The sequence below is a fragment of the Peromyscus maniculatus genome, chromosome 8 (assembly GCF_049852395.1).
Source record: "Peromyscus maniculatus bairdii isolate BWxNUB_F1_BW_parent chromosome 8, HU_Pman_BW_mat_3.1, whole genome shotgun sequence".
NCBI lineage: Eukaryota > Metazoa > Chordata > Mammalia > Rodentia > Cricetidae > Peromyscus > Peromyscus maniculatus.
The window spans coordinates 96,578,224-96,602,380 of record NC_134859.1 but is presented as its reverse complement, the minus strand read 5'-3'; the positions used below and the strand labels follow the sequence as shown (position 1 = coordinate 96,602,380).

Here is a 24,157-nt window from a genome sequence, read left to right as displayed (position 1 = left end):
TTCTTGGCCCCTGAAGGTTTTGGGCACAGGGTTCCACAGGGGACCCTCCTTCAGCTCTGGGAGGCCACATCTTGGGTGTGACCTCCAGGGGACCTGTTGGAGGCTGCGTCTTCCTGGCAAATGGCTACTTGGGTTGAAGTTTAGAGCCAAATTGAGAGCAGGGGAGACTTTGGCTAAGGACCTCATGAAGGTTGGTGGAGGCTGACACCTGTCACTTACACCCAGGCCAGCGCTGAGCACAGCCCTGTCTCCCAAGGAGTGTTGCATTTACCAGTCATCATCCTTGCAGGGTGGAAGTCCCGACCAAGATGCGGGTGGAGCGATGGGCCTTCAACTTCAGTGAGCTGATTCGAGACCCCAAGGGTCGGCAGAGCTTCCAGTACTTTCTCAAGAAGGAATTCAGTGGTGAGTTCTCTTTTCTTTCCTTCCTTTCGTCCCTCCTCCACCTCCTCCTTCCCACTTACAGGATTTCATGTAGCCCAGGCTAGCCTTGAATTCTCTATATAGTTGAAGATGACCTTGAACTCTTGACTCTCCTGACTACCTCCCAAGTATGTGTGTGTGTGTGTGGGGGGGGGGTTTACAGGCACAAGATGCTCTGCTTCGTTTTCTAGAGTCCTGAGACTTGAAGGTCCTGAGGCCTTGGTGCATGCTAGGTCAGCACTATCAACTAGGCTTCCCCTCCAGCCTTTTTTTTTTTTAATTTTTAATTTTGAAGCACCTGTCCCTTTGATGTCCAGCCTAGGGTTTTAGGAGTTTCCCCGTGTGTGTGTGTGTGTGTGTGTGTGTGTGTGTGTGTGTGTGTGTGTGTGTGTGTGACCATGCCTGGTTAAGCCTTTTAAACAGGCCGTTTTGCTTTTCCAGGTGTAAGAACCCTGCCCGGGCCCAGGACCATTCCTTTCCCATAGGCTCAGAAGGACCCTGCAGTCTGGGGGGTAAATCACAGCTCTAAACTCTGCATTGGTCTCATTCACAATTCCCAGGGATCCATCCCTTCTTGGCGTCCCCCACTTGCTCAGAGTTCCTGACCTGTGGCCCTCTACCCTCTCCTAAGCACAGCCTCAGGGGTCAGGAAGCTGAATGAGCTGGCTTCCCCAGCTTCTCTGCCAGCCCTACTGCCTTCCTCTTAGAAGTTCTGCCCATTCAACTCAACCATTTTTTTTAAAGATTTATTTATTATTATTATTATTTTTACTTTATACGTATGGATGTTTTGCCAACATTGTGTATCTGTGTACCATGTGCATGAAGTGCTCAAAGACGCCAAAAGGGGGCATCATGTTTCACCAGAACTGGAGTTACAGAGGGTTTTGAGCTGCCGTGTGGGCGCAGGAAATTGAACCCGGGTCCTCTGGTAGAGCAATAGTCTCGAGCCATCTCCTAGTCCTGCAGGTATGTCTTTAAACTCTGTTTACCTGGACTCAGCTCAGGGATGCCTTTTTTAATTGGATTGAGTCACAATCCTTGTGGTCTAGAAAGTTCCGTAGGTGATTCGAGACATGGAGTATAACCTGCCCTGGTTTCTTCCAGGCCTTCTGAGAATGTGGACTTTAGTGGAATTCTGTCTCAGAGTGTCTCATCCACTGAGAAACATCCAGGAACACAATGAGGCCAGATTAGAAACAATTACACGTTCAATCCTTTGCCACCTTTGCTGAAATATTGGCTTTTATGGGATTCATTTGCCTGTTTATGGAGTCCCACCTCTGGGGAGCTTCTTGATTGGGTTTGCAACTCCAGGGTTCATTACCCCAAAGCAGCTAATCTGTGGACCTGCTCCTTAAGCAAATCATACTGGACATGCCTTTAGTCCGGATGACGGCCCTACACAAAGCATTGCATTAGAACATGGGTCGCTGTAAATCATTCTCTCTAATCAAGCCTAATTGCATAATGTAATAACCCTCAGAAAGAGTGGAAAAAGAGCGTGCCTAGTGCCCGGTGACTAAGTGGAAATGGTGCCATCTAGTGGCCAATATATAAACTGCTTGGTGAGTGTCTCCACCCACCCAGTCTATCTGAATAGCAAACATTCAAAAATTTTTCCTTACATTTTTGAAACCATATTATCGACAGTCTCCTCAGGAGATTCATAAATATTGGTGAATGAACTTGGAATAAAAACCATCAGTTTTCTTATTTAATTAAAAACTTAAAATTTAGGTATGACCAATGTGAAATTTATCCTCTCCAATTTTAAAATGTCATTTCATGTAACTCAGGCTGACCTCAGATTCACTGTGTAGCTGAGGATGACTCTGATGATGTCCAAATCCCCCTGCCTCTGTCTCCCAAGTGTTCTCAATTTTTTTTTTTTTTTTTTTTTTTTTTGGAGACAGCAGGTCTCTGTGTAGCCCAGGCTGGTCTCAAATTCGTGATCCTCCTGCTTTGGCTTCTGAAGTGTTGGAATTATGTTCACCACCTTGAACTCAATTCAGTGGTCTTGTTGTTATCTTGTTTTGTTTTATATGTTCACTGAGCTGTGCAGCTGTCAACACTGGCCAATCTAGAACAGTTCGGAGAGAAACACCCTAGCCACCGAGAGTCATTTCCTGTTCTTCTCTCTCCCCAGCTTGCCACCCTCTGCTCTCCTTCAGTCCATATCAATTTGGGCATTCTGCTCTTTAGGATGGGGTCCTACAATATAGGACCCTTCCTTACTTAGCATTCTACACACTTTTTACTGCTGCAACAGATCCCAGTGTATGAACACATCACAACTTCATCCTCCATCAGTTCATGGGGATTTGAGGTGTCTTTTCTAAAGATTTATTCAATCTAAAAATTTTATGAATATGGATGTTTTGCCTGCAAATATGTATGTGTTCCATGTGCATGCTTGGTATTCACAGAGGCCAGAAGAGGGCATCAGATCCCCTAGAACTGGAGTTACAGATGATTGTGAGCTGCCATGTGGGTGTTGGAAATCAAACCTGGGTCTTAACTGCAGAACCATCTCTTCAACTCTTGTCTTTAATTGTATTGACCTTTGGGTTTATGAATATTGCAGTGAATATTCCTGTATGTGTACTAATGTGTTTATTTACGGTTTTAAAATGAGTATGTACATGTATTTCCTATGAGTGTGAGCACACGTGTATGTGTGGGTGCTTATACACACGTCTGCCCTTGAGAGTGGAGACCTGAGAGGCTGATCTCAGGAATCTTCCTTGATTTCTCTCCATGGTATTCATCAAGGCAAGGACTCTCAACTGAACCCAGGTCTCATTGATATGGCTAGCCTGGCTATCCAGCGGTCTCTACATCCCGAATGATGAGATTATAGGCAGGCTGCCATGGCCACCCAGACTTAGGTGGGTTCTGGAGATCCAAACCCCACTTCTCACCTTTCTAAAACAGATGCTTTATAGACTGAGCTATTTTCCCAACTCTTCATTTAAATTTTTTCTTGAGAAAAATATATAACATAAAATTTACCATTTTAACAACTTAAGAACATAGTTCAGTAAATAATAAATGCATCCACATTTCCTGAACCTTTTCATTATTCCAAGTTGAAACTGTGTACTTGTGAAATACTAATGTCCATCTTCCCAGCCCCTAGTGACCACCATTTCACCACATGTCGCTGTGAGACTGCCTGCTCTAGGCACCTCATGCAAGTGTAATCATAAAATTAGTCCCTTTGTGTCTGGACTATTTCACATAACCTCTGCCCTAGTTAATGTTCAATTGCTGTGAAGAGACACCATGACCACGGCAACTCTTATAAAGGAAAACATTTAACTGGGGCTGGCTTACAGTTCAGAGGGTTAGCCCATTGTCATCATGGTGGGAAGCAAGGCAGCACGCAGGCAGACATGGTGCTGGAGAAGGAGCTAAGAGTTGACATCTGGATCCGCAGGCAACAGGAAGAGAGAGAGAAAGACTTTGAACTTGGAATGAAACCTTAAAGTCCCCACCCCCTAGGGATGTCCTTGCTCTAACAGGGCTAGGCCTCCTAATCCTTTCAAATAGTGCCACTCCCTGGGGGCCATTTTCATCAAGCACCACAGGGTCTTCAAGGTTCATTCATGTAACATCATGTTCTAGTTTTCTTTCTGTTGCTGTGATGAAAACTACCACCAAAAGCAACTTGGGGAGGAAAGGGTTTATTTAGCTCACATTTCTAGGTCACAGCCCATCACTGAGGAAAACTGGGGCACGGGCTCAAGCCAGAACTGAAGCAGAAACCATGGAGGAATGCCACTCTCTGGCTTGCTTCTAGGCTAATGCTCAGTTACATTTCTTACACAGTCAGGGCCGATCCAACCATGGATGGCACCAGCCACAGTGGACTGGACCATCCTCTATCAATAATCAATAAAAAAAATGTCCCACAGGCACACCACAGGCTAGTCTGATAGAGGCAATCCCCCAGTTGAGATTCCCGCAGATAACTCTGAGCTGTGTGCAGTTGGTAGCTTCAACCAATGAAGAGATTCTCTGTCCTCTTTACTGCTGAATGTATTCCATGGCAAATGTATACCACATTTTGTTTACCCATTCCTCCTCCATGGGCATTTTGAGTTTTTTTTTTTTTCACTTTTTGGCTTTTGTGAACAATTGCTTGTTTAATTTAATAGTCCTAAGCAATGAACTGATTTTTTCCTTCATATAAATATATGCAAGAGGTCTTGATGTCAGACCAATTGACTATTGAAGAAAATCATTGGCCCATGACTTCTGTCTGGAGAATATCTGCTTCCCTAGTTACGGGACAAATTCTAGCCAGTGTAGAGTTGTGTAGCCTCTGCCAGTCTGACGTAACTGGGAGCTCTCAGGAAATACTGCGGAATCAGAGGAGAGGTTCCCCTTGTCCATTAAATGGCATCACAGCACATTAGAGTGCGTGTGTGCATGTGTGTGTGCACACGTGTGTAAGTGCGTGCTCGTGCTCTCACACACACTTGCTCGCTTATTGAAGACACCATCCTTGTTTTCTCATGTAAAATTGATATTTGGAATCACTGTACCAACATATTTGAATTACTGGGGAGACATCAAGAGATTGGGAAGAAATTAAGGATTTCGAGGGTCTCTTGTTTTGTTTTTCTCTCGATCTCCCAGTCTAGAGGAACAAAACCCCTCTGGTTCTTGTGACACTAGGTGCCCCTTATACCCAGGTGTCCTGTCAGCATCTGTCATCAGCTGCCAGAGACTCCAAGGACTTTTTGACTGGAGGATGCCTGGGGGTGGTGCAGAAGGTGGGGGTCCCTATGCACAGTCAAATAAAGCAGGCAGAAGTCACATGGCCGTGGGACCCAGCAGCACGCAGGAAGCTCTAGGTGGAGTCGTATGTAATTACGAGCCTGTGTGAACTGTTCAGGAAGTATGTGCTAAAGATAAATTCTCAGCCAGAAGAAATACGAGAGCTGGTAGGATGGCTCAGTGGGCAGCGGCTCTTGCGGCTGAGCCTCGTGGCTTCTGTTCAGTCCCTGGGGCCCACATGATGGAGATCACTGATGGACGGCACAATTTTGCCCCTTAACCTCCACACCTGTGCCTCCCAATAAACAAACAAACGTCAATTTAGAAAGAGAACGTGGCAGCCCGTGGAGTGGGTTATTCGGAGCTCTGCCCTGTGTGTTGTTGAAGGGCAGGATGGCATCCATGTTGTTAGTAGATAGTTGCTTCCAGAACAGGGGAGGGGGGCAATCCAGTTTATGGCAGAGGACGCTCGGAAGATGAGCCATTGCTGGGTCCCGACTTCTCCCACACCCCAGAAGTGGCTCCCTCTTTGAAGTGACACGTGGTGGTTTGATGTCCCGGTGCTCGGTACTCGGTGCTCTGTCCTCGTCTCGCAGGAAGAGGCTCACCAAGTGAGTTGAGCCCACCTGACCTTTACTTCCTCTCCTCTCCACTCCACTTCCTACCTGGCTGTCATCTCCTGGATCTGTCTTCCCTTTGCAGGGGAGAACCTCGGGTTCTGGGAAGCCTGTGAGGACCTGAAGTATGGAGATCAGTCCAAGGTCAAGGAGAAAGCGGAGGAGATTTACAAGTAACTATTAGCTGTGTCCTGGGGAAAGCCTCCCTCATGTGGGTGGGGATGGAATGGGGGTGAGGGTGGGGTCCCTTGTGACTGCCTGGGCTCTGGCTAGTCTCAGCCACTGAACCCGCCATGCCATAAATGCCTCTCCGAGGTTTGGGAGGTTTGAGGGTTCCTCTGAGGGAAGCCAAGTGAGATGGAGGTGACATTCTCCTGTTCCTATAGGGTGTGTCCATGGATGAAAGCAAGCTACCCTGAACCACAGTTCAATTCCGCCCCCCCCCAAGACAGGGTTTCTCTGTGTTGCTTTGGAGCCTGTCTTGGATCTCGCTTTGTAGACCAGGCTGGCCTCGAACTCACAGAGATCCGCCTGCCTCTGCCTCCCGAGTGCTGGGATTAAAGATGTGCGCTACCACCGCCCAGCATAAGTGCAAATTTTTGCGTTTAACTTTCCCTAAGTTTGTGTGTGTGTGTGTGTGTGTGTGTGTGTGTGTGTGAGTAGGGGGGAAGAGAGAGAAGAGAAGGGTAGGTATGGAGAATCTATTCCACAAGCCATCTTAGACAATGAGGGGAAGGGACGTCCCCCATATGTGTGAGACAGTGACCCCAGTTTGGGGTGCAAGTGTGCACAGATCTTATCCCCTACTCACTGCTCTAGCAACACTAAGCCCCTGTCTAGCCCCGCCCCTCTTCCAAGTCAGCCCAGAGGCGAGGGTGGTCCCGTGCCGTAGATCTGCTCCCAAGGGCCGGGAGGAGAGGAGGGAGGTTGCGGCGTACTGCAGCCCTACCCCTGCTGGTCTTCATGCTAGAAGCTGCGTGTGCCCTTGTCCTGCTGTGGTCCTTTCCCTGATGGTCCCACCAGCCTAGGCCCCGGAGGGCCCAGTGTTTTTAGTTCCTACTCATATGCAACACTGTTTCCCCGGCTACTTCCGGTGGGGTGGGGAGCAGCCCTTGGCAGCTCCCGCCTCTGATACCGATCCTCCGGCAGCAGGCCAGCCGGCCCTTTCCACCCAAGGAACTAGCATTTGTTCCTCTGCTGGCCTGCCTTCTCGGTGCACTCAGGTTGGACCATCCGGGATTTCAGAAAGGAATGGAGGCCCTTACTCAGAAGAACGGATATTTTGTTTCTCCTCAGGTCTCCTGTGTTCCCCTAGCCGGTTAGCTCGCCCACAGGGAGGTGCAAGGGCGAGGCCTAGGGCAGCTTTCTGTGGAACAGAATCAGGCACGTGCCTGATTCCTGGCAGTCCACAGCTCCCAAGGTTAAAACTCTGCTAGGAGGCGATCTGCTAGCCTCGCAGGCATGGCAGCCTCCCACCTCCTAGGCCTCCACTTGTGGAAATATTAGTTTGAGTGACAAATTTTGGATGTATAGCTTAGGAGTGTGGGGAAATACCATGGGATTCTTTCTAACCTTTAGCCTGGGGGATGCCCCTGGGCTAAAACCTAGACAGAGCTACAGGACTTGGAAAACTCAGCCAACCACAGGGCTGCTGGCCTGGGTGCTGAGATAAATGGTCCCACTCTGGGAACGGGTGTGTGTGTGTGTGTGTGTGTGTGTGTGTGTGTGTGTGTGTGTGTGTGTATGGCTACCCTTCCTCACCACTCAGCATTTGAGATTCATCATCAAACTTTTCTAGCCTGGGCCACGGGAGAGCAGAGGTTCCAGAATGTAGCTCAAGTTTTCCTGCCTTGCCCACAGTCAGGACAAATCTCTGTCACTCGCCAGTCCCACAGCCGCTCAGACCCAACCAAGTAAACACAGAGACTTATATTGCTTACAAACTGTATGGCCGTGGCAGGCTTCTTGTTAACTATTCTTATATCTTAAAGTAACGCATTTCTACAAATCTATATCTTGCTACGTGGCTCGTGGCTTACCAGCATCTTCACATGCTGCTTGTCCTGGCAGTGGCTGGCAGCGTCGTCCTTCTGCCTTCCTGCTCTTTTATCTCTCCTCTCTGTTAGTCCCGCCCATACCTCCTGCCTAGCCACGACCAATCAGGTTTTATTTATTGACCAATCAGAGCAACTTGACATACAGACCATCCCCCAGTACAGCCAAGTGCAGACCATCTCAGACACCTGCACTCAGGCCCATGGTCCTAATCATCCTCTATGCAAACCTGCTGGGTAACGCCATAAGGAACCCAAGAAGGGCTCCCACAAGACATACATTAACATCCCACAGCACCAGAATGCCATTTTGGAGGTCTCTTTATCTGGCTTCAGGTTGGCCCTAGGATGTCAGTGAGGAAGGAGGAGGGTTAAGCTAGAGGTAGATTTTTAAAAAAGATTTTAGTTTTATGTGTGTGCGTGCGTGCGTGCGTGCGTGCGTGCGTGCGTGCGTGCGTGTGTGTGTGTGTGTGTGTGTGTGTGTTTAATGTCTGCAGGGTCCAGAATGGAGTTCTGGATTTCCCTGGAGTTGCAGTTACAAGCAGTTGCGAGCTACCCAATACGGGTTCTGGGAATTGAATTCTCGGTCCTCTGCAAGAGCAACAAGTGCTCTTAACTGTTGAGTTATTTCTCCAGTCCCCCTAGAAGTTGATTCTTCCCCCAATTGCAAAGGCCTCACCCACCAGCTTCTGGCTTGCTCTCCTAGAACATCAAGGTTAAACATTCCATTCCCAAGGCTGCCGTGACCATATTCTGTCTTCTGGGGAAAGCTGATGGACAACCCCTTTAAATTTCAGGCTCCTCAGTGCCTCCTAAGGAACTTGGGCCCTTTACCCTTCCTACCCATGCACCTGGGTTAGCTCCTTTTCTGGACGTTTCTCTCCTTTCCCAGGCTGTTCCTGGCTCCCGGCGCGAGACGGTGGATCAATATTGATGGTAAAACCATGGACATCACAGTGAAGGGGCTGAGACACCCCCACCGCTATGTGCTGGATGCAGCGCAGACCCATATCTACATGCTCATGAAGAAGGTAGGCAGACCTGTGTGAGGATGCTCGGTGATCAGGGCGTTCCCTTCACGGATACCAGGAGAGATCCTCAGATGTGGGAAACGGGGAGGGGATGTGGATGCTGCTTTGCCGGTCCTATGAGGGAGAACTGTCTGCTGTTTCTTCCTCTTATCCACGGGCTAGACCTTCCTTGAACCCCTGGCCCTCTGGCCTTGGAAATCACCTAGAAGCAGTTTGCATGTGCGGCTGCTTGTGCAGCAGTTATGTTGCAGGTGATATCAGGGACAGCGAGACAGATGAAAAGAGTTGCTGTGAGCTGTGGAAAACTTATAAGGCACAGTCTCTGTGTAAAGCAGGACATTTTGTCATCAACAAGATCCCGAGGGAGGTTCCTCCAGAGTCGGGGCTTGACTAAGGTCTCAGCAGGGACGGAGAGAGGACACTGGCTACTACTCTGACAGATCCAGAGAGCCAGCAAGTAAACCTTGTGCGAATTCAGGTAGTTTCTGGATCCTGAGTGAAATGCTAACAGGGTAGGTAGAAGCTTCCAAGGAACTGTCAGGAATCCCTTGGAAGAATTCCTACAGAGAATCTGAGAGAAAATTAACTTTCTGGAAAATATTCCAAGAAATCAATTCTTTTTCATTTCTTTGAGTGTGTGTGTGTGTGTGTGTGTGTGTGTGTGTGTGTGCATATGTGTGTGTGGAGGTCAGAGAGCAACTGTACATTTGTTCTCTCCTTCCACCATGTGAGTCCTGGGATCAAACTCAGGTCATCAAATTTGGTGGCAAGCACTCTTACTAAATGTGCCGTTCTGCTGGCCACACAAAAATCCACACATTGACTTCTCATTATTACAATTACTCCTGTGGCATGGTACCTCTGTTGGCTTTGGTATGTGGCATAGATGGGTAGGAATGGTTAAATATTTATCACCATCCCTTCACTGTATTGAGTCTCATACTGTTACAAAGCAGTGCCTTCTCTTTGAAATCATCATCACTTACCGCTTTTAGCCAGCTGCTGCATCCACTCCTCACCAGTGGGGTTCCCTGTGGTTTTCTTACTAGAAGATCTGGAATAAGGTCTCTTTAATAATAGTCCTCCTTAATATATTTTAAAACTGTTTTTGACTCTTAAAAATGCAGTGTGCAGGGGCCGGGGAGGCTCAGATGGGGAGGCACTTGCTCTGCAAGCCTGAGAACCTGAGTTTCGATCGCCAGCACCCACATCAAAAGCTGGGAGACAGAGACAGGAGGGTCCCAGGGGCTTGCTGGCCCCCCTAGCCAAGGCAAATGAACTCCAGGCTCAGCAAAGAGACCTGCTTCCAGAGTAAAGTGGAGAATGATCGAGAAAGATGCTCAGTGTCCACTACTGCATGCATATGCACAGATTTGCACACCCTCTCCCTACACACACACTAGTTAGGGTGAGGCAGAGGCATCTCGTGAAAAAGTGGCGTATGTCTTTGTAGGTGATTTAAAAAGAATGCTGTGTGTCTGCAGTGGACTCTACGTCCCTTAGGGGCCATTTCTTGTGGTGACAAGTTCCACATGACTCAGCTTCATTATTCCTAGATTTCATCCTACTTCTCATCACTGTTACTGCTGCCAACTAGTCTCTAGGATTTAATACATCCTGAGACTGTTCTCCATCGCTGGGTTGCTGTGGTGGGCATTGCCCCCATTAGTTATGAACAGAGTTTTTGGCTGCCTTGAAAGTACCAGGCCATTGAGGAGCAACTTCCCTACCGTGCTCAGGTCCTAGGAAGCATTCCCATAAGAGCGGCTAAGTCTTGGTCCTTTCGGTGTTTTGCATTGTATTATCTCACCTTTCTACCCTAAACACCAGGGAGAAATGGGTGTTCATGGGGTGTTAGGGGTGGGCTCCGTCTCCATGGCAACTAAGGGCGAGAGGTTAATGTCTTCTTATCCCTTGTTGGCTTCACAGGCTCCTGACTCTGAGGATTTTAGGGTTGGGGGTTATGAATTGTGGTCCTAAAGACTCTCATGGTTGTCCTACCCTTGGAGTCCATGATTAGGTAGGACTGGGGTGGCCCCCAGAATGTACATTTCTGAGTTCCCTGGAAGAACTTGGCACTGCCCGGTCTTGGGCTCCACACCTGAGAACCAGTACTCTCGGCACCTGCCTGAACGTGCCTCATTCAAGGCAGCAGATCTCCCTTAACTCTGCTGTCCTACCAGGGGAGCACTCTCGGAGGGGGCAGGCATGTTCTGCTCTACCCGACACGTTCCCTCTCCCTGGCTCATCACCACCGTTTCCTCTTGTTCCCACCAGGATTCTTATGCTCGCTATTTAAAATCTCCCATCTACAAAGAAATGTTGGCCAAGGCGATCGAGCCACAGGAAACCACCAAGAGAAGGCAAGTGGAGTGTCTGTGATCGCCAGCTGCCTACTGCTTACTTTAGAGACCTGAGGCCTCTTGAAGCCAAATGGCTGGAGTGGAAGATTCGCTTGATGCCATTGTTGGGGCCTGGAAAGTGTTGTGCAGTGACTGAGGGCCTCATTTGCTTCGAAATGCCCTCCAGCAAGATTCCCTTAGTAATTGCCTCCAGTAAGATTTGTTTCCCTGATTCGGGTTCTAAAGAACCCTGATTATCAGACCGATAATTATGAGTATCACAAATGGAAACATCTCATTGGTTTTTTTTAATTACCCTCTCTCCCTCCAAACTGATGAATAGGAATTAATTAAGGTATACCTTCGTATCTCTATTGTTCCAGGACCTGAGAGAGAGAAAGAGTGGGAAATTGCACACCAAGAGAAAATGCTAGATGGTTAGGAGAAGCGAACAGTAACACGCGAACTGCTCCTGGTCCCTCTGGGGACTACTTTTTACAAGTCCATTAACTAGTTGGAAGCTTCTGTCACCTCATCTTACAGAGACACTGGGACAATGGATGATGTCATACTCTGAGGAACAAATTGAACTTTTTTTTTTAGGGGATGGGGAGACGGACCCATAAGGGTTTAAAAGAGTAAGAAATAACAGCTTGAATAAAGCTGTGAAATTCTGGCAGAGTTTTTTTTTTTTTTTTTTTTTTTTTTTTTTTTTTTTGAGACAGTGTTTCTCTGTGTAGCTTTGCGCCTTTCCTGGAACTCACTTTGTAGACCAGGCTGGCCTCGAACTCACAGAGATCCGCCTGCCTCTGCCTCCCAAGTGCTGGGATTACAGGAGTGCGCCACCACCGCCCGGCTCAAGTTTTTTTTTTTTTTTTTTTTTTTCCCCAAGACAGAGTCTGTCCTCAGTCTTTAGTCTGTTGTTGCTGCAGAAATGCTAGCTCCCTAAATCCACCCCCTTCCATCCCCGAGGCTGTATGTCTCAGCTCCATCCCTTAAGCCCTTTAAACCTAGTCCTGATTCCTAGGGTGTGGTAGTCAGTTTGGTCACAGGAATCCATGTTTGGCTCCCGAAGAAATTTCTAATTCATCATGAGATGGGGCATGTGAAGAGTGGCTGCAGCCCACTAATCCACTGAGGAAACTTGCACCGGGTCAGGACTTTGGGACAGCTCAGCTTTCTGTGTGTGTGTGTGTGTGTGTGTGTGGTGTGTGGTGTGGTGTGGACATGTATGTGAAGGCCAGAGGACAAACCTTAGGGGCTATTTCTTCCCCCAGCCCCTCCAGCTTCTTCTTCTTCTTCTTTTTTTGGGGGTGGGCATAGGACCTCTCACTGTCCTGGAGCTAATCACATAGGTCAGGCTGGATGGCTGGCAAGCACCCGGGCACTCCACAGTCTCTGTTCCCAGCACTGGGACTACGATTGTGCACTACCATACTGGGCTTTTTCCACGGTTCTGGGGATCAACTTCTGGCCCATGTGCTGTCAGGGGAGCTATCTCCACACCCTCATACCTTGTCTTTGTAAACAAATACTCTGAGCCCTGACTGTTCCTCAAGACTCAAGCTCTCAGGGGCCCATCATCCCACCCCACTGAGCCCTCTTCTCTGAAGCTCTTGCAGAGAAGACAACACTGAGATCTTAAAGATCTTGCATTGACATAACAAACTGACTTCTAAACACTGTAGAAGGTGTGTCTGTCACCATTATCCAAAGAGCCTTCCTAGGGTCTCACCTGAAATCTGGTTGTATTCACTGTGGTCCCATCCTCCATGAGGGGAAAAGAACTAAGGCTGGACATGGTTCTGAGGTCTTCTTGGAAGATCACTGGCACAGTGAGAGGACATGTCCCAGTTGTGATCTTCTAGCCCCAACCCCCACGGAGCATGCCAATGTCACCAGGCAGGCCGTGTAGTTTTCTACCAACCACTCATCTGTCTTTCCTTGTAGCTCCACCCTCCCGTTTATGAGGCGTCACCTGCGCTCCAGCCCAAGCCCTGTCATCCTGAGGCAGTTGGAAGAGGAAGAGAAAGCTCGTGAGGCGGCCAACACCGTGGACATCACCCAGGTCATGAGCAAGCTGGACCGGAGGAGCCAACTCAAAAGGGAGCCGCCTCCTAAATGAGTCTCTGGTTCCTGGGGTGGGGGGCCTGCACCCGGGGGAGGCAACACCCCCAAAAGGATTAGTGTTTAGAAGGTTCATTCTCCATCAGCAAAATGTAGGGCTCAGAGTGGACTTCTAGATCAAGAGTACATGGCTTTGTTTTCCTACTCCAAGTCACCAAGGAGCAGGGCTGGTGTCGACAGGGGGTTGTCACATGAGTGAGTATCAGTGCCCACCCACATAGCTTTAGGGAGCTATGGTGAGAAGCATAGGTAAAGGGGCCACATTGTGTGCTACCTTCTCAAGAAACTGACCCTCCAGCCTCCAAGGCTACTTCTCTGAGGAGTATTTGTTTAGAATAGCTTTGCTAAAATCTCACTCCTATCTCTCCAGTTCAGATGCCACTTCCAAAGCAACTTGAGTTCTCTCCACAGGGCTCTTGTAAGGCCCATCTCTGGTCTCCTCTGTTATACCTGCCTAGGAAGCCATTGCCGGGACACATTTCCTAGTGAGCTTGTTCTTAGCTGTGGTTACTTCTTTCCTATTTTCCCATCCCCTTGTGTATAATGCATGGATAAATAGCTTATGGGAATGAAAGACTCAGTCCAGAGGAGGCAAGGAGACATGTCCTTTGAGGATATCTCTGTGGTTAAAGAACAAAGGCACTGATACTTGCATCCAGGAGGAGGGATTGTGGGTATCAGATACACTTTGGGCAATAGACTTTGGCGCTGCCTTTCCCTATCACTGTAGACTAGACCGTCTCAGTGCTTAGGGGAGAGGACAGCTCCTCTCATGGCTTTGAGGCCCATGAGGTCATTCTTGAAGATAAGTAACACCGCATACCTGTATGTAGAAGAGAAAGAGACCAGTGTAAGAGACCAGTCTTCTAAAGCAGGAGCACACACTTGCCACACATTTATTGAGCACTTTCTATGTGCAGGGCGTGGATGAACAAAAGTGAGATTCTTCTTCTCTAAGAGAGCTTGTGGTCTAGGACTGACCAAAGTGACGAAACACTCAGGCAGCCTTGGTGGCGCAGTATAGGCCACAAACTAGAGCGACCTGCAATAGTAAGCATTTGTTGTTCATGACGCATTTGGCGTCATCTCGGTGGCTCTGTTGCTTTTGGCTGCATTTTCTCCTGTGTCTGGAGTTTGGCTCACAGACGCTTGGGCTGGGACACGTGGGACACGTCTGTTCTGCTTCAGGTGCCCCTTGTCTTCCAGCAGCCCTGCCCAGGCACGGTCTGAGGTGGTGGCAGAGCTGCGAGGGGGAAAATAGAGAGGCATATGGCCCTCCATGGCCTCGTCCGTCTTCTCCTGGCCAGAGAAAGTCACAGATTCCTCCTTGATTAAAGGAGTGAAGAAAGAGATCAGTGGGTAGAGTGCTTGCCTCACATGCATGAAGTCATGGGTTCAATCCCCACCACTACATTAAACCAAACGTGGTGGTGTATACCTGTAATCCTAGATCTTGGGAGGTTAAGGCAGGAGTATTGTGAGTTCAAGGTCATGCTTACTTACATAATGAATTTGAGACCAGCTTGGACCACATAAGACCCTGTGTCCACAGAGGTGGAGGGGGAGAAACAGGGAAATAGACTTTTTTCTCTTTAGTAAAAATATGTCAGAGTCCCATTGAAAACTATATGGATACAGGGAAAGGTATAGAATTGAGTTCACTTTAGTAATGGTTAACTAAAATTAGGATTAAAAACCTGTTGAATTAAGTTTTAAGGAAATGGGTATGATACCATGATAAGGAAGTTGTGTTCTGTGTAGACTTAAGTCTTTTTGAAGTAACGACAGGAATAGAAGATGAGAAAGATTTGTCATGGGATGTAGACAAGCAAGGAGAACGTCCCACAGAGAGAGGACCTCTAAGGACAACGCCCCAGAGGTGGGAAATGGTTTGGAGTGAACTGAAAAGCCAGGTAGATGGAGCCCGGTGGATGAGGAGGAAATGTAAAGACAAGGTGGGAGAGGTGGGCAGGGCCAGGTCCCTGGAGATTGTCTAAGCCAATATAAGTAGCTTGTAGTCATTGGTTTAATGCTAGCAAGATAATCCCAGCTCCAGAGGGGAACAGACGCTTCCCAATTTTCATGAGTTACTCTGAGATGGCACCAGAGATGTGTTTTTTACATTTTCTTTCGGAGAATTTTGGAGTCTCCAGGCAGAGGCTTCAGGTGATGAACCATTATAAACTGAGTGGTATGAGGGTAAGGGCAAAATCTAGCTTCCCTCTTGGAGTCCAATGCCCAAGACTTAGTAAGTTCTATACATGTGTGTTATGTGACTGGATAAATGAACAAATGAACTAATGAGTGAATGAATGAATGGAAAGAACTCTGGATTCTGAGGAAGACTCTTTGACCCTGGTCCAGTTCTAACACAAGCCATGTAGTCTTGAGCAACTCACAGGCCCTCTCCGCTTAGTCATTGTGGAAAGAGAGGCTGTCACAGGATCAGGTCCAGAACTGGGATGCCAATTTCACTTGACTACTTAGAATAGGAGGAGATTTAGGTAATTTTTAAAAATTTACATTAAAACAACCATAAATATATTATGAAATGGAATGCAAAATGTGCATGAATTTTTAAGGCTACCATTGGAGACATCAAAGTCATTTCATGCTCCGCTATGCAGGTTTAGGCATTGCCCTTCTAAGACTCCTGGGGGATGCGTGTTTACCAGGCTCTCCCGCTGTTTGGCCTACTTTAGTGGGAAAGTTTGAGAAGCATGAAATCAGAGAATGTTTGCTGTCCCTTCTCATCACCCCACATGAGCTGAGATCATGCTCGCAGCTTACGCGGTGGCCGGAGCAGTAGATCCACAGGAGTTCACAGGAGTTCATCATGAGCTCTTCCGGGCACCAGAGCCTAGATCCTGTTCATCTCGGGTCTACCCATCTGCCACCCCACTCCCCAGCCTTGTGCCTCTCAAGTCTCTCATGCTCTGGAGGGCCGGTGTCCTGTTTCAGGTTCTTTCCCATGCACATGGGAATCTACTCAGTGTCTGAGCTACAAGGTCCTGCCATCAGTGAGAGTCACAGGCATTAAACAGAGTAGGTGAGCATTTGCTGTTTAGTGAGTGAAGAAATAAAGGTCTGAACATCTCCACACAAAGGAAGGTACAGGAGAAATGGCTTCACTCTGGATAGCAGCGATGAACAATTCATGACAAGTGTGTGTGTGTGTGTGTCTGTGTGTGTGTGTGTGTGTGTGTGTGTGTGTGTGTGTGTGTGTGCGTGCAAGTAGAGGCCAGAAAAAATATATATGCGAGGTCCATGGAGGGATAAAAATATGCAAAGTGGACTTTATTGTCACAGGGTTGATGAAGATGCATGGGTGCAAATGACTATACCATGAGAGAGCATATGATTAGGAAACTGTCTGTGTGCAGCATGTGAGAGTTGCCGAGAGTTGGAGAGAATTGTTGGGCCTGAGAGAAGCTTTTGGCAGGTGTGTGATTAGAAGTGTCAGGCTTAGGCCAGGCATGGCGGCACACACCTTTAAACCCTGCACTTGAGAGGTAGAGGCAGGCAGATTTCTATGAGTTTAAGGCCAGCCTGGTCTACATGTGAATTCCAGGACAGCCAGGGCTACACAGTGAGACTGTTTCTCAACCAACAACTACAAAGAAGAGCCAGGCTTCAGGGCCTGTTTCCTTCTATGTGTCACAGCCACTCAGCGTTCCACAGTGACAGTCAGCCTCTGTGACATGCCCATCAGTGTGCAGGTGCTGCAGCCGGGGCCTGGGTTAGGGGCACAGGGAAGAAGAGAGGAGGAAGGCCCCCACTGCCTGCTCACAGTTAACAGGAAAGACAAAAGTGTGGCCAGCTGAATTATAGGGAAGCCCCAATGATGCTTTGGGAGGTCATAGTAGGAACCACTAGCTTATGGAAGGGTGGAGACTTTAAGGAGACTAGAGGGGTCCTGGGCTTGGTAGTTGGTGTACGTGATTAAGACCAATGGGCAACCTGGACCACCCATCCCGGAAGGCTCTGTTTATCATCCGGCTTGCAGGACTTCATATGCTTGTGCAGCATCACTGTACCTCAGCTCCAAACATCAGCTCTTTTCCTCTCTCACTCCTGCCTCGTCCCTGGTGTCAGAGTCTGACAGTGCCATCCCAAGTCCTGAGATCCACAAGGACATTCACAGGTTTGGTAGCAAAGGGGCCAGAGGGTGTTGAAAGAGCATCTGTGGTGGCTGTCGCAGCTGTAATGGGGACAAGGTCTCCTGTTAACTTGTCACTAGGAGCAAACGTAACAGCGGCCCCTTCGGGCCCATTTGTATTTCAAATGGCATCAAAATAGTGCATATTTAGATAATATTGTTGCTATATTTAAATCGTTCACAGACACAATCTTCATTTCTTAATGCTAGAATTGAACCACGTAACAAGCTTCTGTGCCCATGGAGTTTAATTATGCTAGATTAGGTTATTCTATAAGGTCTAGGATTTCCTTTGTGGAATTCTATTTTCCTATTAGGCTTTTACAGAAATCATTGCTCTCAGTATGGATGTTAAGTAAAAGATACAAGATCCAGGGGCAGGAAAATAAGAGTAAAGTACTTAGAGCCATGCCTGGCGCATCACAGATGCTCAGCAAATGCTGGCCGCTGCCGCCTCTTCACCATCACAACCATCCCCTTTACCATCACTATCATCATCATCATCATCATCATCATCATCATCACTGCTATCACCACCATCATCACCAATCACCATTGTCATCATCCCCATCATCATCACATCCCAGTCACCATCATCTCATCATCTTTACCGTTATCATCAGTACCATTTCCATCATCATCATCATCATCATCATCATCATCTTTACCATGAGCATCTTCATCCTCATCATCACCACCACCACTGTCGTCATCATCATCATCACCACCATCACTGTCATCATTATCATCATCACCATCACCGTCATCATCACCACCCTATCATCACCCCCACTACACAATTATAGCAATCCTTATTACCATCACCCCCTCCACCATTCCCATCATACTCACCATTGGAATCAACACCTCCATCCCCTCCACCACCACCATCACCATTATTTTCACCATTGCCGTGACCATCACCACCACCATTACCATTATTGCCATTACACCCCCCAGACGCTTCATGGTCTGGAAGGAAGCATTGCTTTCTTCTGTCAGAGTCGTTCAACACAGTCGCCCACTATCCTTTCTTGTTAAGTATTACCTTGGGGATATTTAAATCATCATTGTCCCAAACCATCTCACGTCTCTACTCAGCATCCTCTGCACTCTCTAGACAGCACTAGGTTATATTTGAAGTATACAGTAGATTTCTATAGCCTCTAACTATACAACTTCTGAGAATAGACCGATAAGTAATAGTGTAGTGACCGGCAGGCCTGTGACCCCAAGTTTTATGACCAAAGTGAGGGTCAGTTCCAGCTAGGAAGGTCTTGTGCCAGACTGCGTTAGTGGCGTGACCAACCAGAGAGTGATGTCCTCACCTAAGCTGACTTTTCCTTATGGTACCAACTTCCCTTGCTTTTGGAGCAGAGGGGAAGGGCACAACGGGAGGAGACTGAAGGGGGCCTGGGTCCTTGCATGCTGAGTGTGGCCGCAGGTCTTTGATTTCTCAGCCAGTTTCTGATGCAACAGAAATGAGTAGAGACGCTGAGCCATCTGCTTTGTCTTCCATGAAACGCCCTGTGATTGTGTCTCCCTGTTAATGTACCGCCTCATTTCACGCTCCTGCTCTCCCTCTCTTGGCTTCCTCGCTCAATAAAACAAGCTGCTCACAACAAATCCAAATCAGGCTCCACTCGTCTGTTTCCTGTCGCATTTCTTCGCCACGTGTCTTGCATGCCACTGCTTGTTGCTCATGTCATTGGTAGAGGGCTGGGCTACAGAGCACAAGCCCAGGTCTCCATGGGAGGAACAGAGTGAGAAAGAGCTAGAAAAACAAACAAACAAACAAACAAACAAACAAGACTCCAAACTCATACAGCAGCTGGGAGAGTGGCCCTTTGCCCAGAAGGGACGTCTCGGTCCAGGTAAGGGAACAAGGGAAGGCAGTGGCCACCTTCCTCCTGCTTTGTTCATCCTGAAAAGGGGAAGGTTGTGGGGAAGGAGAGATGGGGGGGAGGGGGGAGGGAAAGAGGAGGAAGTGGTAGTCAAGCCATGTGATCTTGGTTAAGTCCCTTTATCTCCAGGAGCCTCCATCTTCTTATCTCGAAAGGTGGGGTGATCTCAGGAGTTTGTGACACTTTCCAAGGCAGTTCAAGTGAACATAGTAGGTACCTCACTGATATCCCCCTCACGAGCTTATTTCCTCATTTAGATAATTTTATTCCACTTTCCAGGACATAGAACCCACATGGGCAATAGGCTGGTGACACGTGTGAGTAGGGAGCACCGTGGGTCACACACGTAGGCTCAGAAGAGCATTTAGTCATTGTCTTAGTTTTCTATTGCTGTGTAACAGATGAGCTCATTCCTCTCAGTGGTCCGTGAGCGTACCTCACTTTACACTGGGCCTGGATCGTTTGAGGAACCTTGAGACCAGGCCTCACTCTGAGGTCAGCAGCCTCCTGCCCAGGGCTCGGGCAGCCTTCTTCAGTCTTAGGGTCTGAGGGCTGAGCAGAGCCCTCTGAACAAGACATCTATGTGGTTGTTGCAGAGAGGGTTTGTTCCTCATTGTAGTCCTTTCTAGGAAGCAGTAGTGGTTCAGCTGTCCCTAAGACACCACCCACACCTCTTCTCAGAACTTCTAGCCATGCCTGGCTTTCATGTGGTATATGACCATAGAAGGCCTTCAGGAGGGACCCAGCAGCCCACGCCCGTTGACCCTTGCGGCCTGCAAAGGAAGAGACGACAACAAAGAGCCTGAGTGGAGCTCTCAGCTTTAATTTCCTTGCTCAACTTGGACAGTGCTCCTTCAGGTTCCTTGAGCTGAGTAAATACCAGACCCTCTCCTTCTGCCCCAGCACACTGGACTCTGGGGCCAGGACAATGAGACACTTCCTTTTTCTTTGCTGAATCACAGAATCACCTCTTCCTCTAGAATTGCCTGCCTTTTTCCTGCAAGCTTCTCAGGTTCTACACTCAGCCTTTTTCCTCAGCTTCCCTTGCCCAGCCTGAGGGGAGGCCTGGGCAGGTCCTAGGACTGGAGTGGCTATAGCATTATCAGGGTGGACACAGGTGGGGGTGTGGTCTCAGACGTGGAGGCTCAACAGGGCATTGGTTGCAGGCCCCACCCCACCCCTCACCCCCGAACTGCCGTATTAAAGTTAAATGCCTTTCAGGTGGGCGTGTGGCTCAGCAGTAAGACACTTGCCTAGCATGGGCAAAATCATGGGTTAGATTTCCAGCAAAGTACACACACACACACACACACACACACACACACACACACACACACACACCAAAGAGCAACAACATAGTGTCACATTGCCTCCAGGCCTAAAGCTGTGGTCAACAATGAAGAAGAGGTGACATGGAGTAGGAAGGACATTGGGAGACTTGAGTTGAGGGGTAACCAAGTTCAGCGTGGTTACACTCCAGCATCTCAGGACTGGAAGACCGTCACTTTGTGACAGATGGGTCCTGGCAGGAGGCCTTTGTATGGCTATACCACTCTCACGGGTACCTCCAGAAGGCGGCCAGAACCGGTCTGCACCAGTGCCATTGCAAGGAGATTGAACTAGCCCATCAGCCTTGGTGGATGGAAACGTGACTCCTCACTGAACTCTCTTTTTTCCTTCTCCACAGCCAGGTCAGCACTTGGCTCCCAGCCCCCACCTGGCCGTGTATACAGGGACCTGCGTGCCTCCCTCTCCTTCCAGCCCCTTCTCCCCATCCTGCCGCTCTCCCAGGAGGCCCTTTCCCTCACCAAGTCGCTTCATCCGGAGGCCCAGCATCGCCATCTGCCCCTCGCCCATCCGAGTGGCCTTGGAGAGTTCTTCAGGCCTGGAACCCAAGGGGGAAGCCAGCTGGTCTGGTGCCAACTGTGGGCCCTCAGTCACTGAGAGCAGCGAGAGCTCTGTTGACCACTCAAGACCACACGGCCAACCCAGGGCCCCTCCCAAGGCCCGTGTGGCTCTGTCCCTTGGAAGGTTTCTGAGGCGGGGCTGTTTGGCGTCCCCGGTTTTTGCCAGGCTCTCACCCAAGTGCCCTGCTGTTTCCCACGGGAAGGTGCAGCCTCTGGGGGACATGGGCCAACAGCTACCCAGGCTGAAACCCAAGAAAGTAGCCAAGTAAGAAGCCAAAGGGGCTGGTGGTATGTGCATGTGGACCGTGGGTGTGGGTGTGGCCGTGGACTGTGGCTTCGTGGTGTTGATGGAGCCATGGGGCTGATAAGGAGGATTGTGGAGAGCAGACACATCTCTAAGCCACCGAATGCCCCCGGAAACTCAGTCCCATCATCTCTCCCTCCTCCAGAGATGGTACAGGGGCAGCTTCTTTCTTTTTCTGTCCATTCTCCTCCACACATCTACCCTGTCCCAAGACTACTAGTCAGGTAAATTCACTACATTTGTAAAGGGCCTCAGCAGTAACCACAGGCTATGACGTCCCTAAGATATGATTCCCCAGGGGCTCCTGCCCTTCTCCATCCCATCCCTTAAGTGCCATGGCCTCTTTGGTCCTCACAGACACCTGCCTGCTATCTTATAAAGGGCCTCAAAAAGATACTGCTCTTGTGGTGGCCTAAGATTATGAGTATCAACTTCCAACTGAGCAGTAGCTCCTCTAAACTCCATTTTGAGGATCTCCAAAAGTCTGAAATCTGAGACCCCCAAGTGCCCTGAGGTAGCCACTCTGTGCAGAGCAGAGGCCCAGAGGAATGTTTCAGAGTGCCTGGATTTTCAGAGTCAAGTTGCAGCTTCATCTTTCCTGGGATTTGGAGGGAAAATCAGAGTCACCCCCAAACCAATTGATACAGTCCTATATCTGATCCTGCCTGGGCTGGGAGAAAGAAATGTCAGGCAGAGGTCTTAGACTGCCATGGAGACCCAGAGAGCATGACCTCTTCAGTGCAGTGAGTGTGGGGACAGCAGGGAGCACTGGCTACTGTCCCTTTCTTGCCTGTGTGGCTTGGAGGAGCAGGAGGGAGGTCGGCTGTATTGCTTTTGGAAATGATGAGGCTCTGGTACAAGCCTGTTGATTTCCCTCAGCTGGCTCTACTGAGGAAATGCTCTAGCTCTGAGGCCACTGTCCCACTTCATATGGGAACAGAGCTTTTCAAAGGCTGCCTTTCCAGTGTCCTCAAGAGACAGTTTAAAGAGATCGAGGATTAAATACTGGTATGCCAACATGACAGGGACAGGCAGGATTCATCAAGACCCTACAAACTGAAAATTGAAAAGAAAGCATATTTGGGATCTTTCGGTTCAACAGAAAAACATAAGCCCCAGTCAAAGGAGACTCCAGAGCCACTGGCTGCACCTGTCACCCTGGGTCGGTGTTCCTGGCATGCTAGTCTTTGGGACTGTTGGGATCATGTGGGGATTACCCACACTCCCTTTCTAAAGCTTCACTTGTTTTTGTGTCTGAAGCTTTTTCCAGATCAAAATGGAAATCCCTCCTGACAGTGGGCCTTTCCTGATGGACTCCGATGACACCGGGGCCGGAGAGTCTGGTGACCAGACCACGGAAAAGGAAGTCATCTGCCCTTGGGAGAGCCTGGCCGAGGGAAAGGCAGGCTGAGCAGGGCCTTGGGCCGGGAAGACCGTCCTGGCAGACACCATCAGACCTGGGGCACACTTGCTCTCAAACCCAAGTGCATTAGAATGGGATTAGAGGACTGGAAAAAGCAGATGGAATGGAGTGCAGGGACGTGTGCTCTGACTGACTCCCAGTGGCCACCTTTTCCCCTTCCCTGATTTTCCCTTGCTTGGCCAGAAAGGCATGTGGGCCAGAAGCCATCCCTTGCTGCCTTAAAACCAATAAAAGTGTCATTTGGAGATTTTCTTGGATTGAGGTACCGGCATATGCCTGGGCTTATTTTAGTGTTCATAACCTATTGCTTGTGAGTTGAACTCATGTCTTCAGTTTTGTGGGTAAGGGGACACTGAGCCACTTCAAAGAGTTCCCCTTCCGTCTGAACTGGTTTGGACATGACGATTTCGTTAATCAAGGTCCACGGCAGTCCCCCAGGGTGGCACTGCACAGAAAGGGTGTGGCTTGGGCAAGGCTCACTTGGAACACAGGTTTCTCTAGGATGTTCACAAGACAGGCTTTGTTTAAGGAGGGTAAAGCAGGCATAGTAGAGCTGTTCTTCCTTCCTTCCTTCCTTCCTTCCTTCCTTCCTTCCTTCCTTCCTTCCTTCCTTCCTTCCTTCCTCCCTCCCTCCCTCCCTCCCTCCCTCCCTCCCTCCCTCCCTCCCTTCCTTCCTTCCTTAAAATTATGTGTAGATGTGTGGGACTCTCTGTGGGGACATGCACATGTGAGTGCAGGTGCCCGCAGAGTCCATAAGAGGGCATTGGATCTCTTGCATCTGGAGTTGTAGGTGCTGGTGAGCTGTCTGATATGGGTGCTGGGAACCAAACTTGAGTCCTCTGGAAGAGCAACAAGGCCTTTTACTGCTGAGCCATCTCCCCAGCCCGTAATTGCCACTCTTGTTATTGTGACGAAGCACCAGACAGAAGCAACTTAAGGATGGAAGGATTTAGTTTGCCTCACAGTTTGTGGACGCAGCTGGTCATGGGGGAGAGACCATGGGGGCAGGAGTTCAAGGCAGCTGGTCGCATTATGTCTACAGTCAGGACACAGAGAGCAGAGAGAGCTGGACAGTAGT

General features: G+C 48.9%; 1 protein-coding gene across 2 annotated transcripts in view; it reads left to right on the top strand.

Annotated features, from left to right (window-relative positions):
* The window catches only part of Rgs9 (regulator of G protein signaling 9), a 104,211-nt gene extending 80,882 nt beyond the window's left edge, over positions 1-23,329 (top strand). For both annotated transcript variants that reach the window (XM_076543632.1, XM_006970472.3), the window contains exons 13-19: positions 290-405; positions 5,914-6,001; positions 8,775-8,913; positions 11,191-11,276; positions 13,206-13,323; positions 21,133-21,617; positions 22,917-23,329. In XM_076543632.1, the coding sequence (XP_076399747.1) occupies positions 290-405; positions 5,914-6,001; positions 8,775-8,913; positions 11,191-11,276; positions 13,206-13,323; positions 21,133-21,617; positions 22,917-23,067 (1,183 nt within the window). In that variant the 3' untranslated portion in view covers positions 23,068-23,329. The remainder of the gene's footprint in view (positions 1-289; positions 406-5,913; positions 6,002-8,774; positions 8,914-11,190; positions 11,277-13,205; positions 13,324-21,132; positions 21,618-22,916) is intronic.
* Positions 23,330-24,157: the final 828 nt, after the last annotated feature.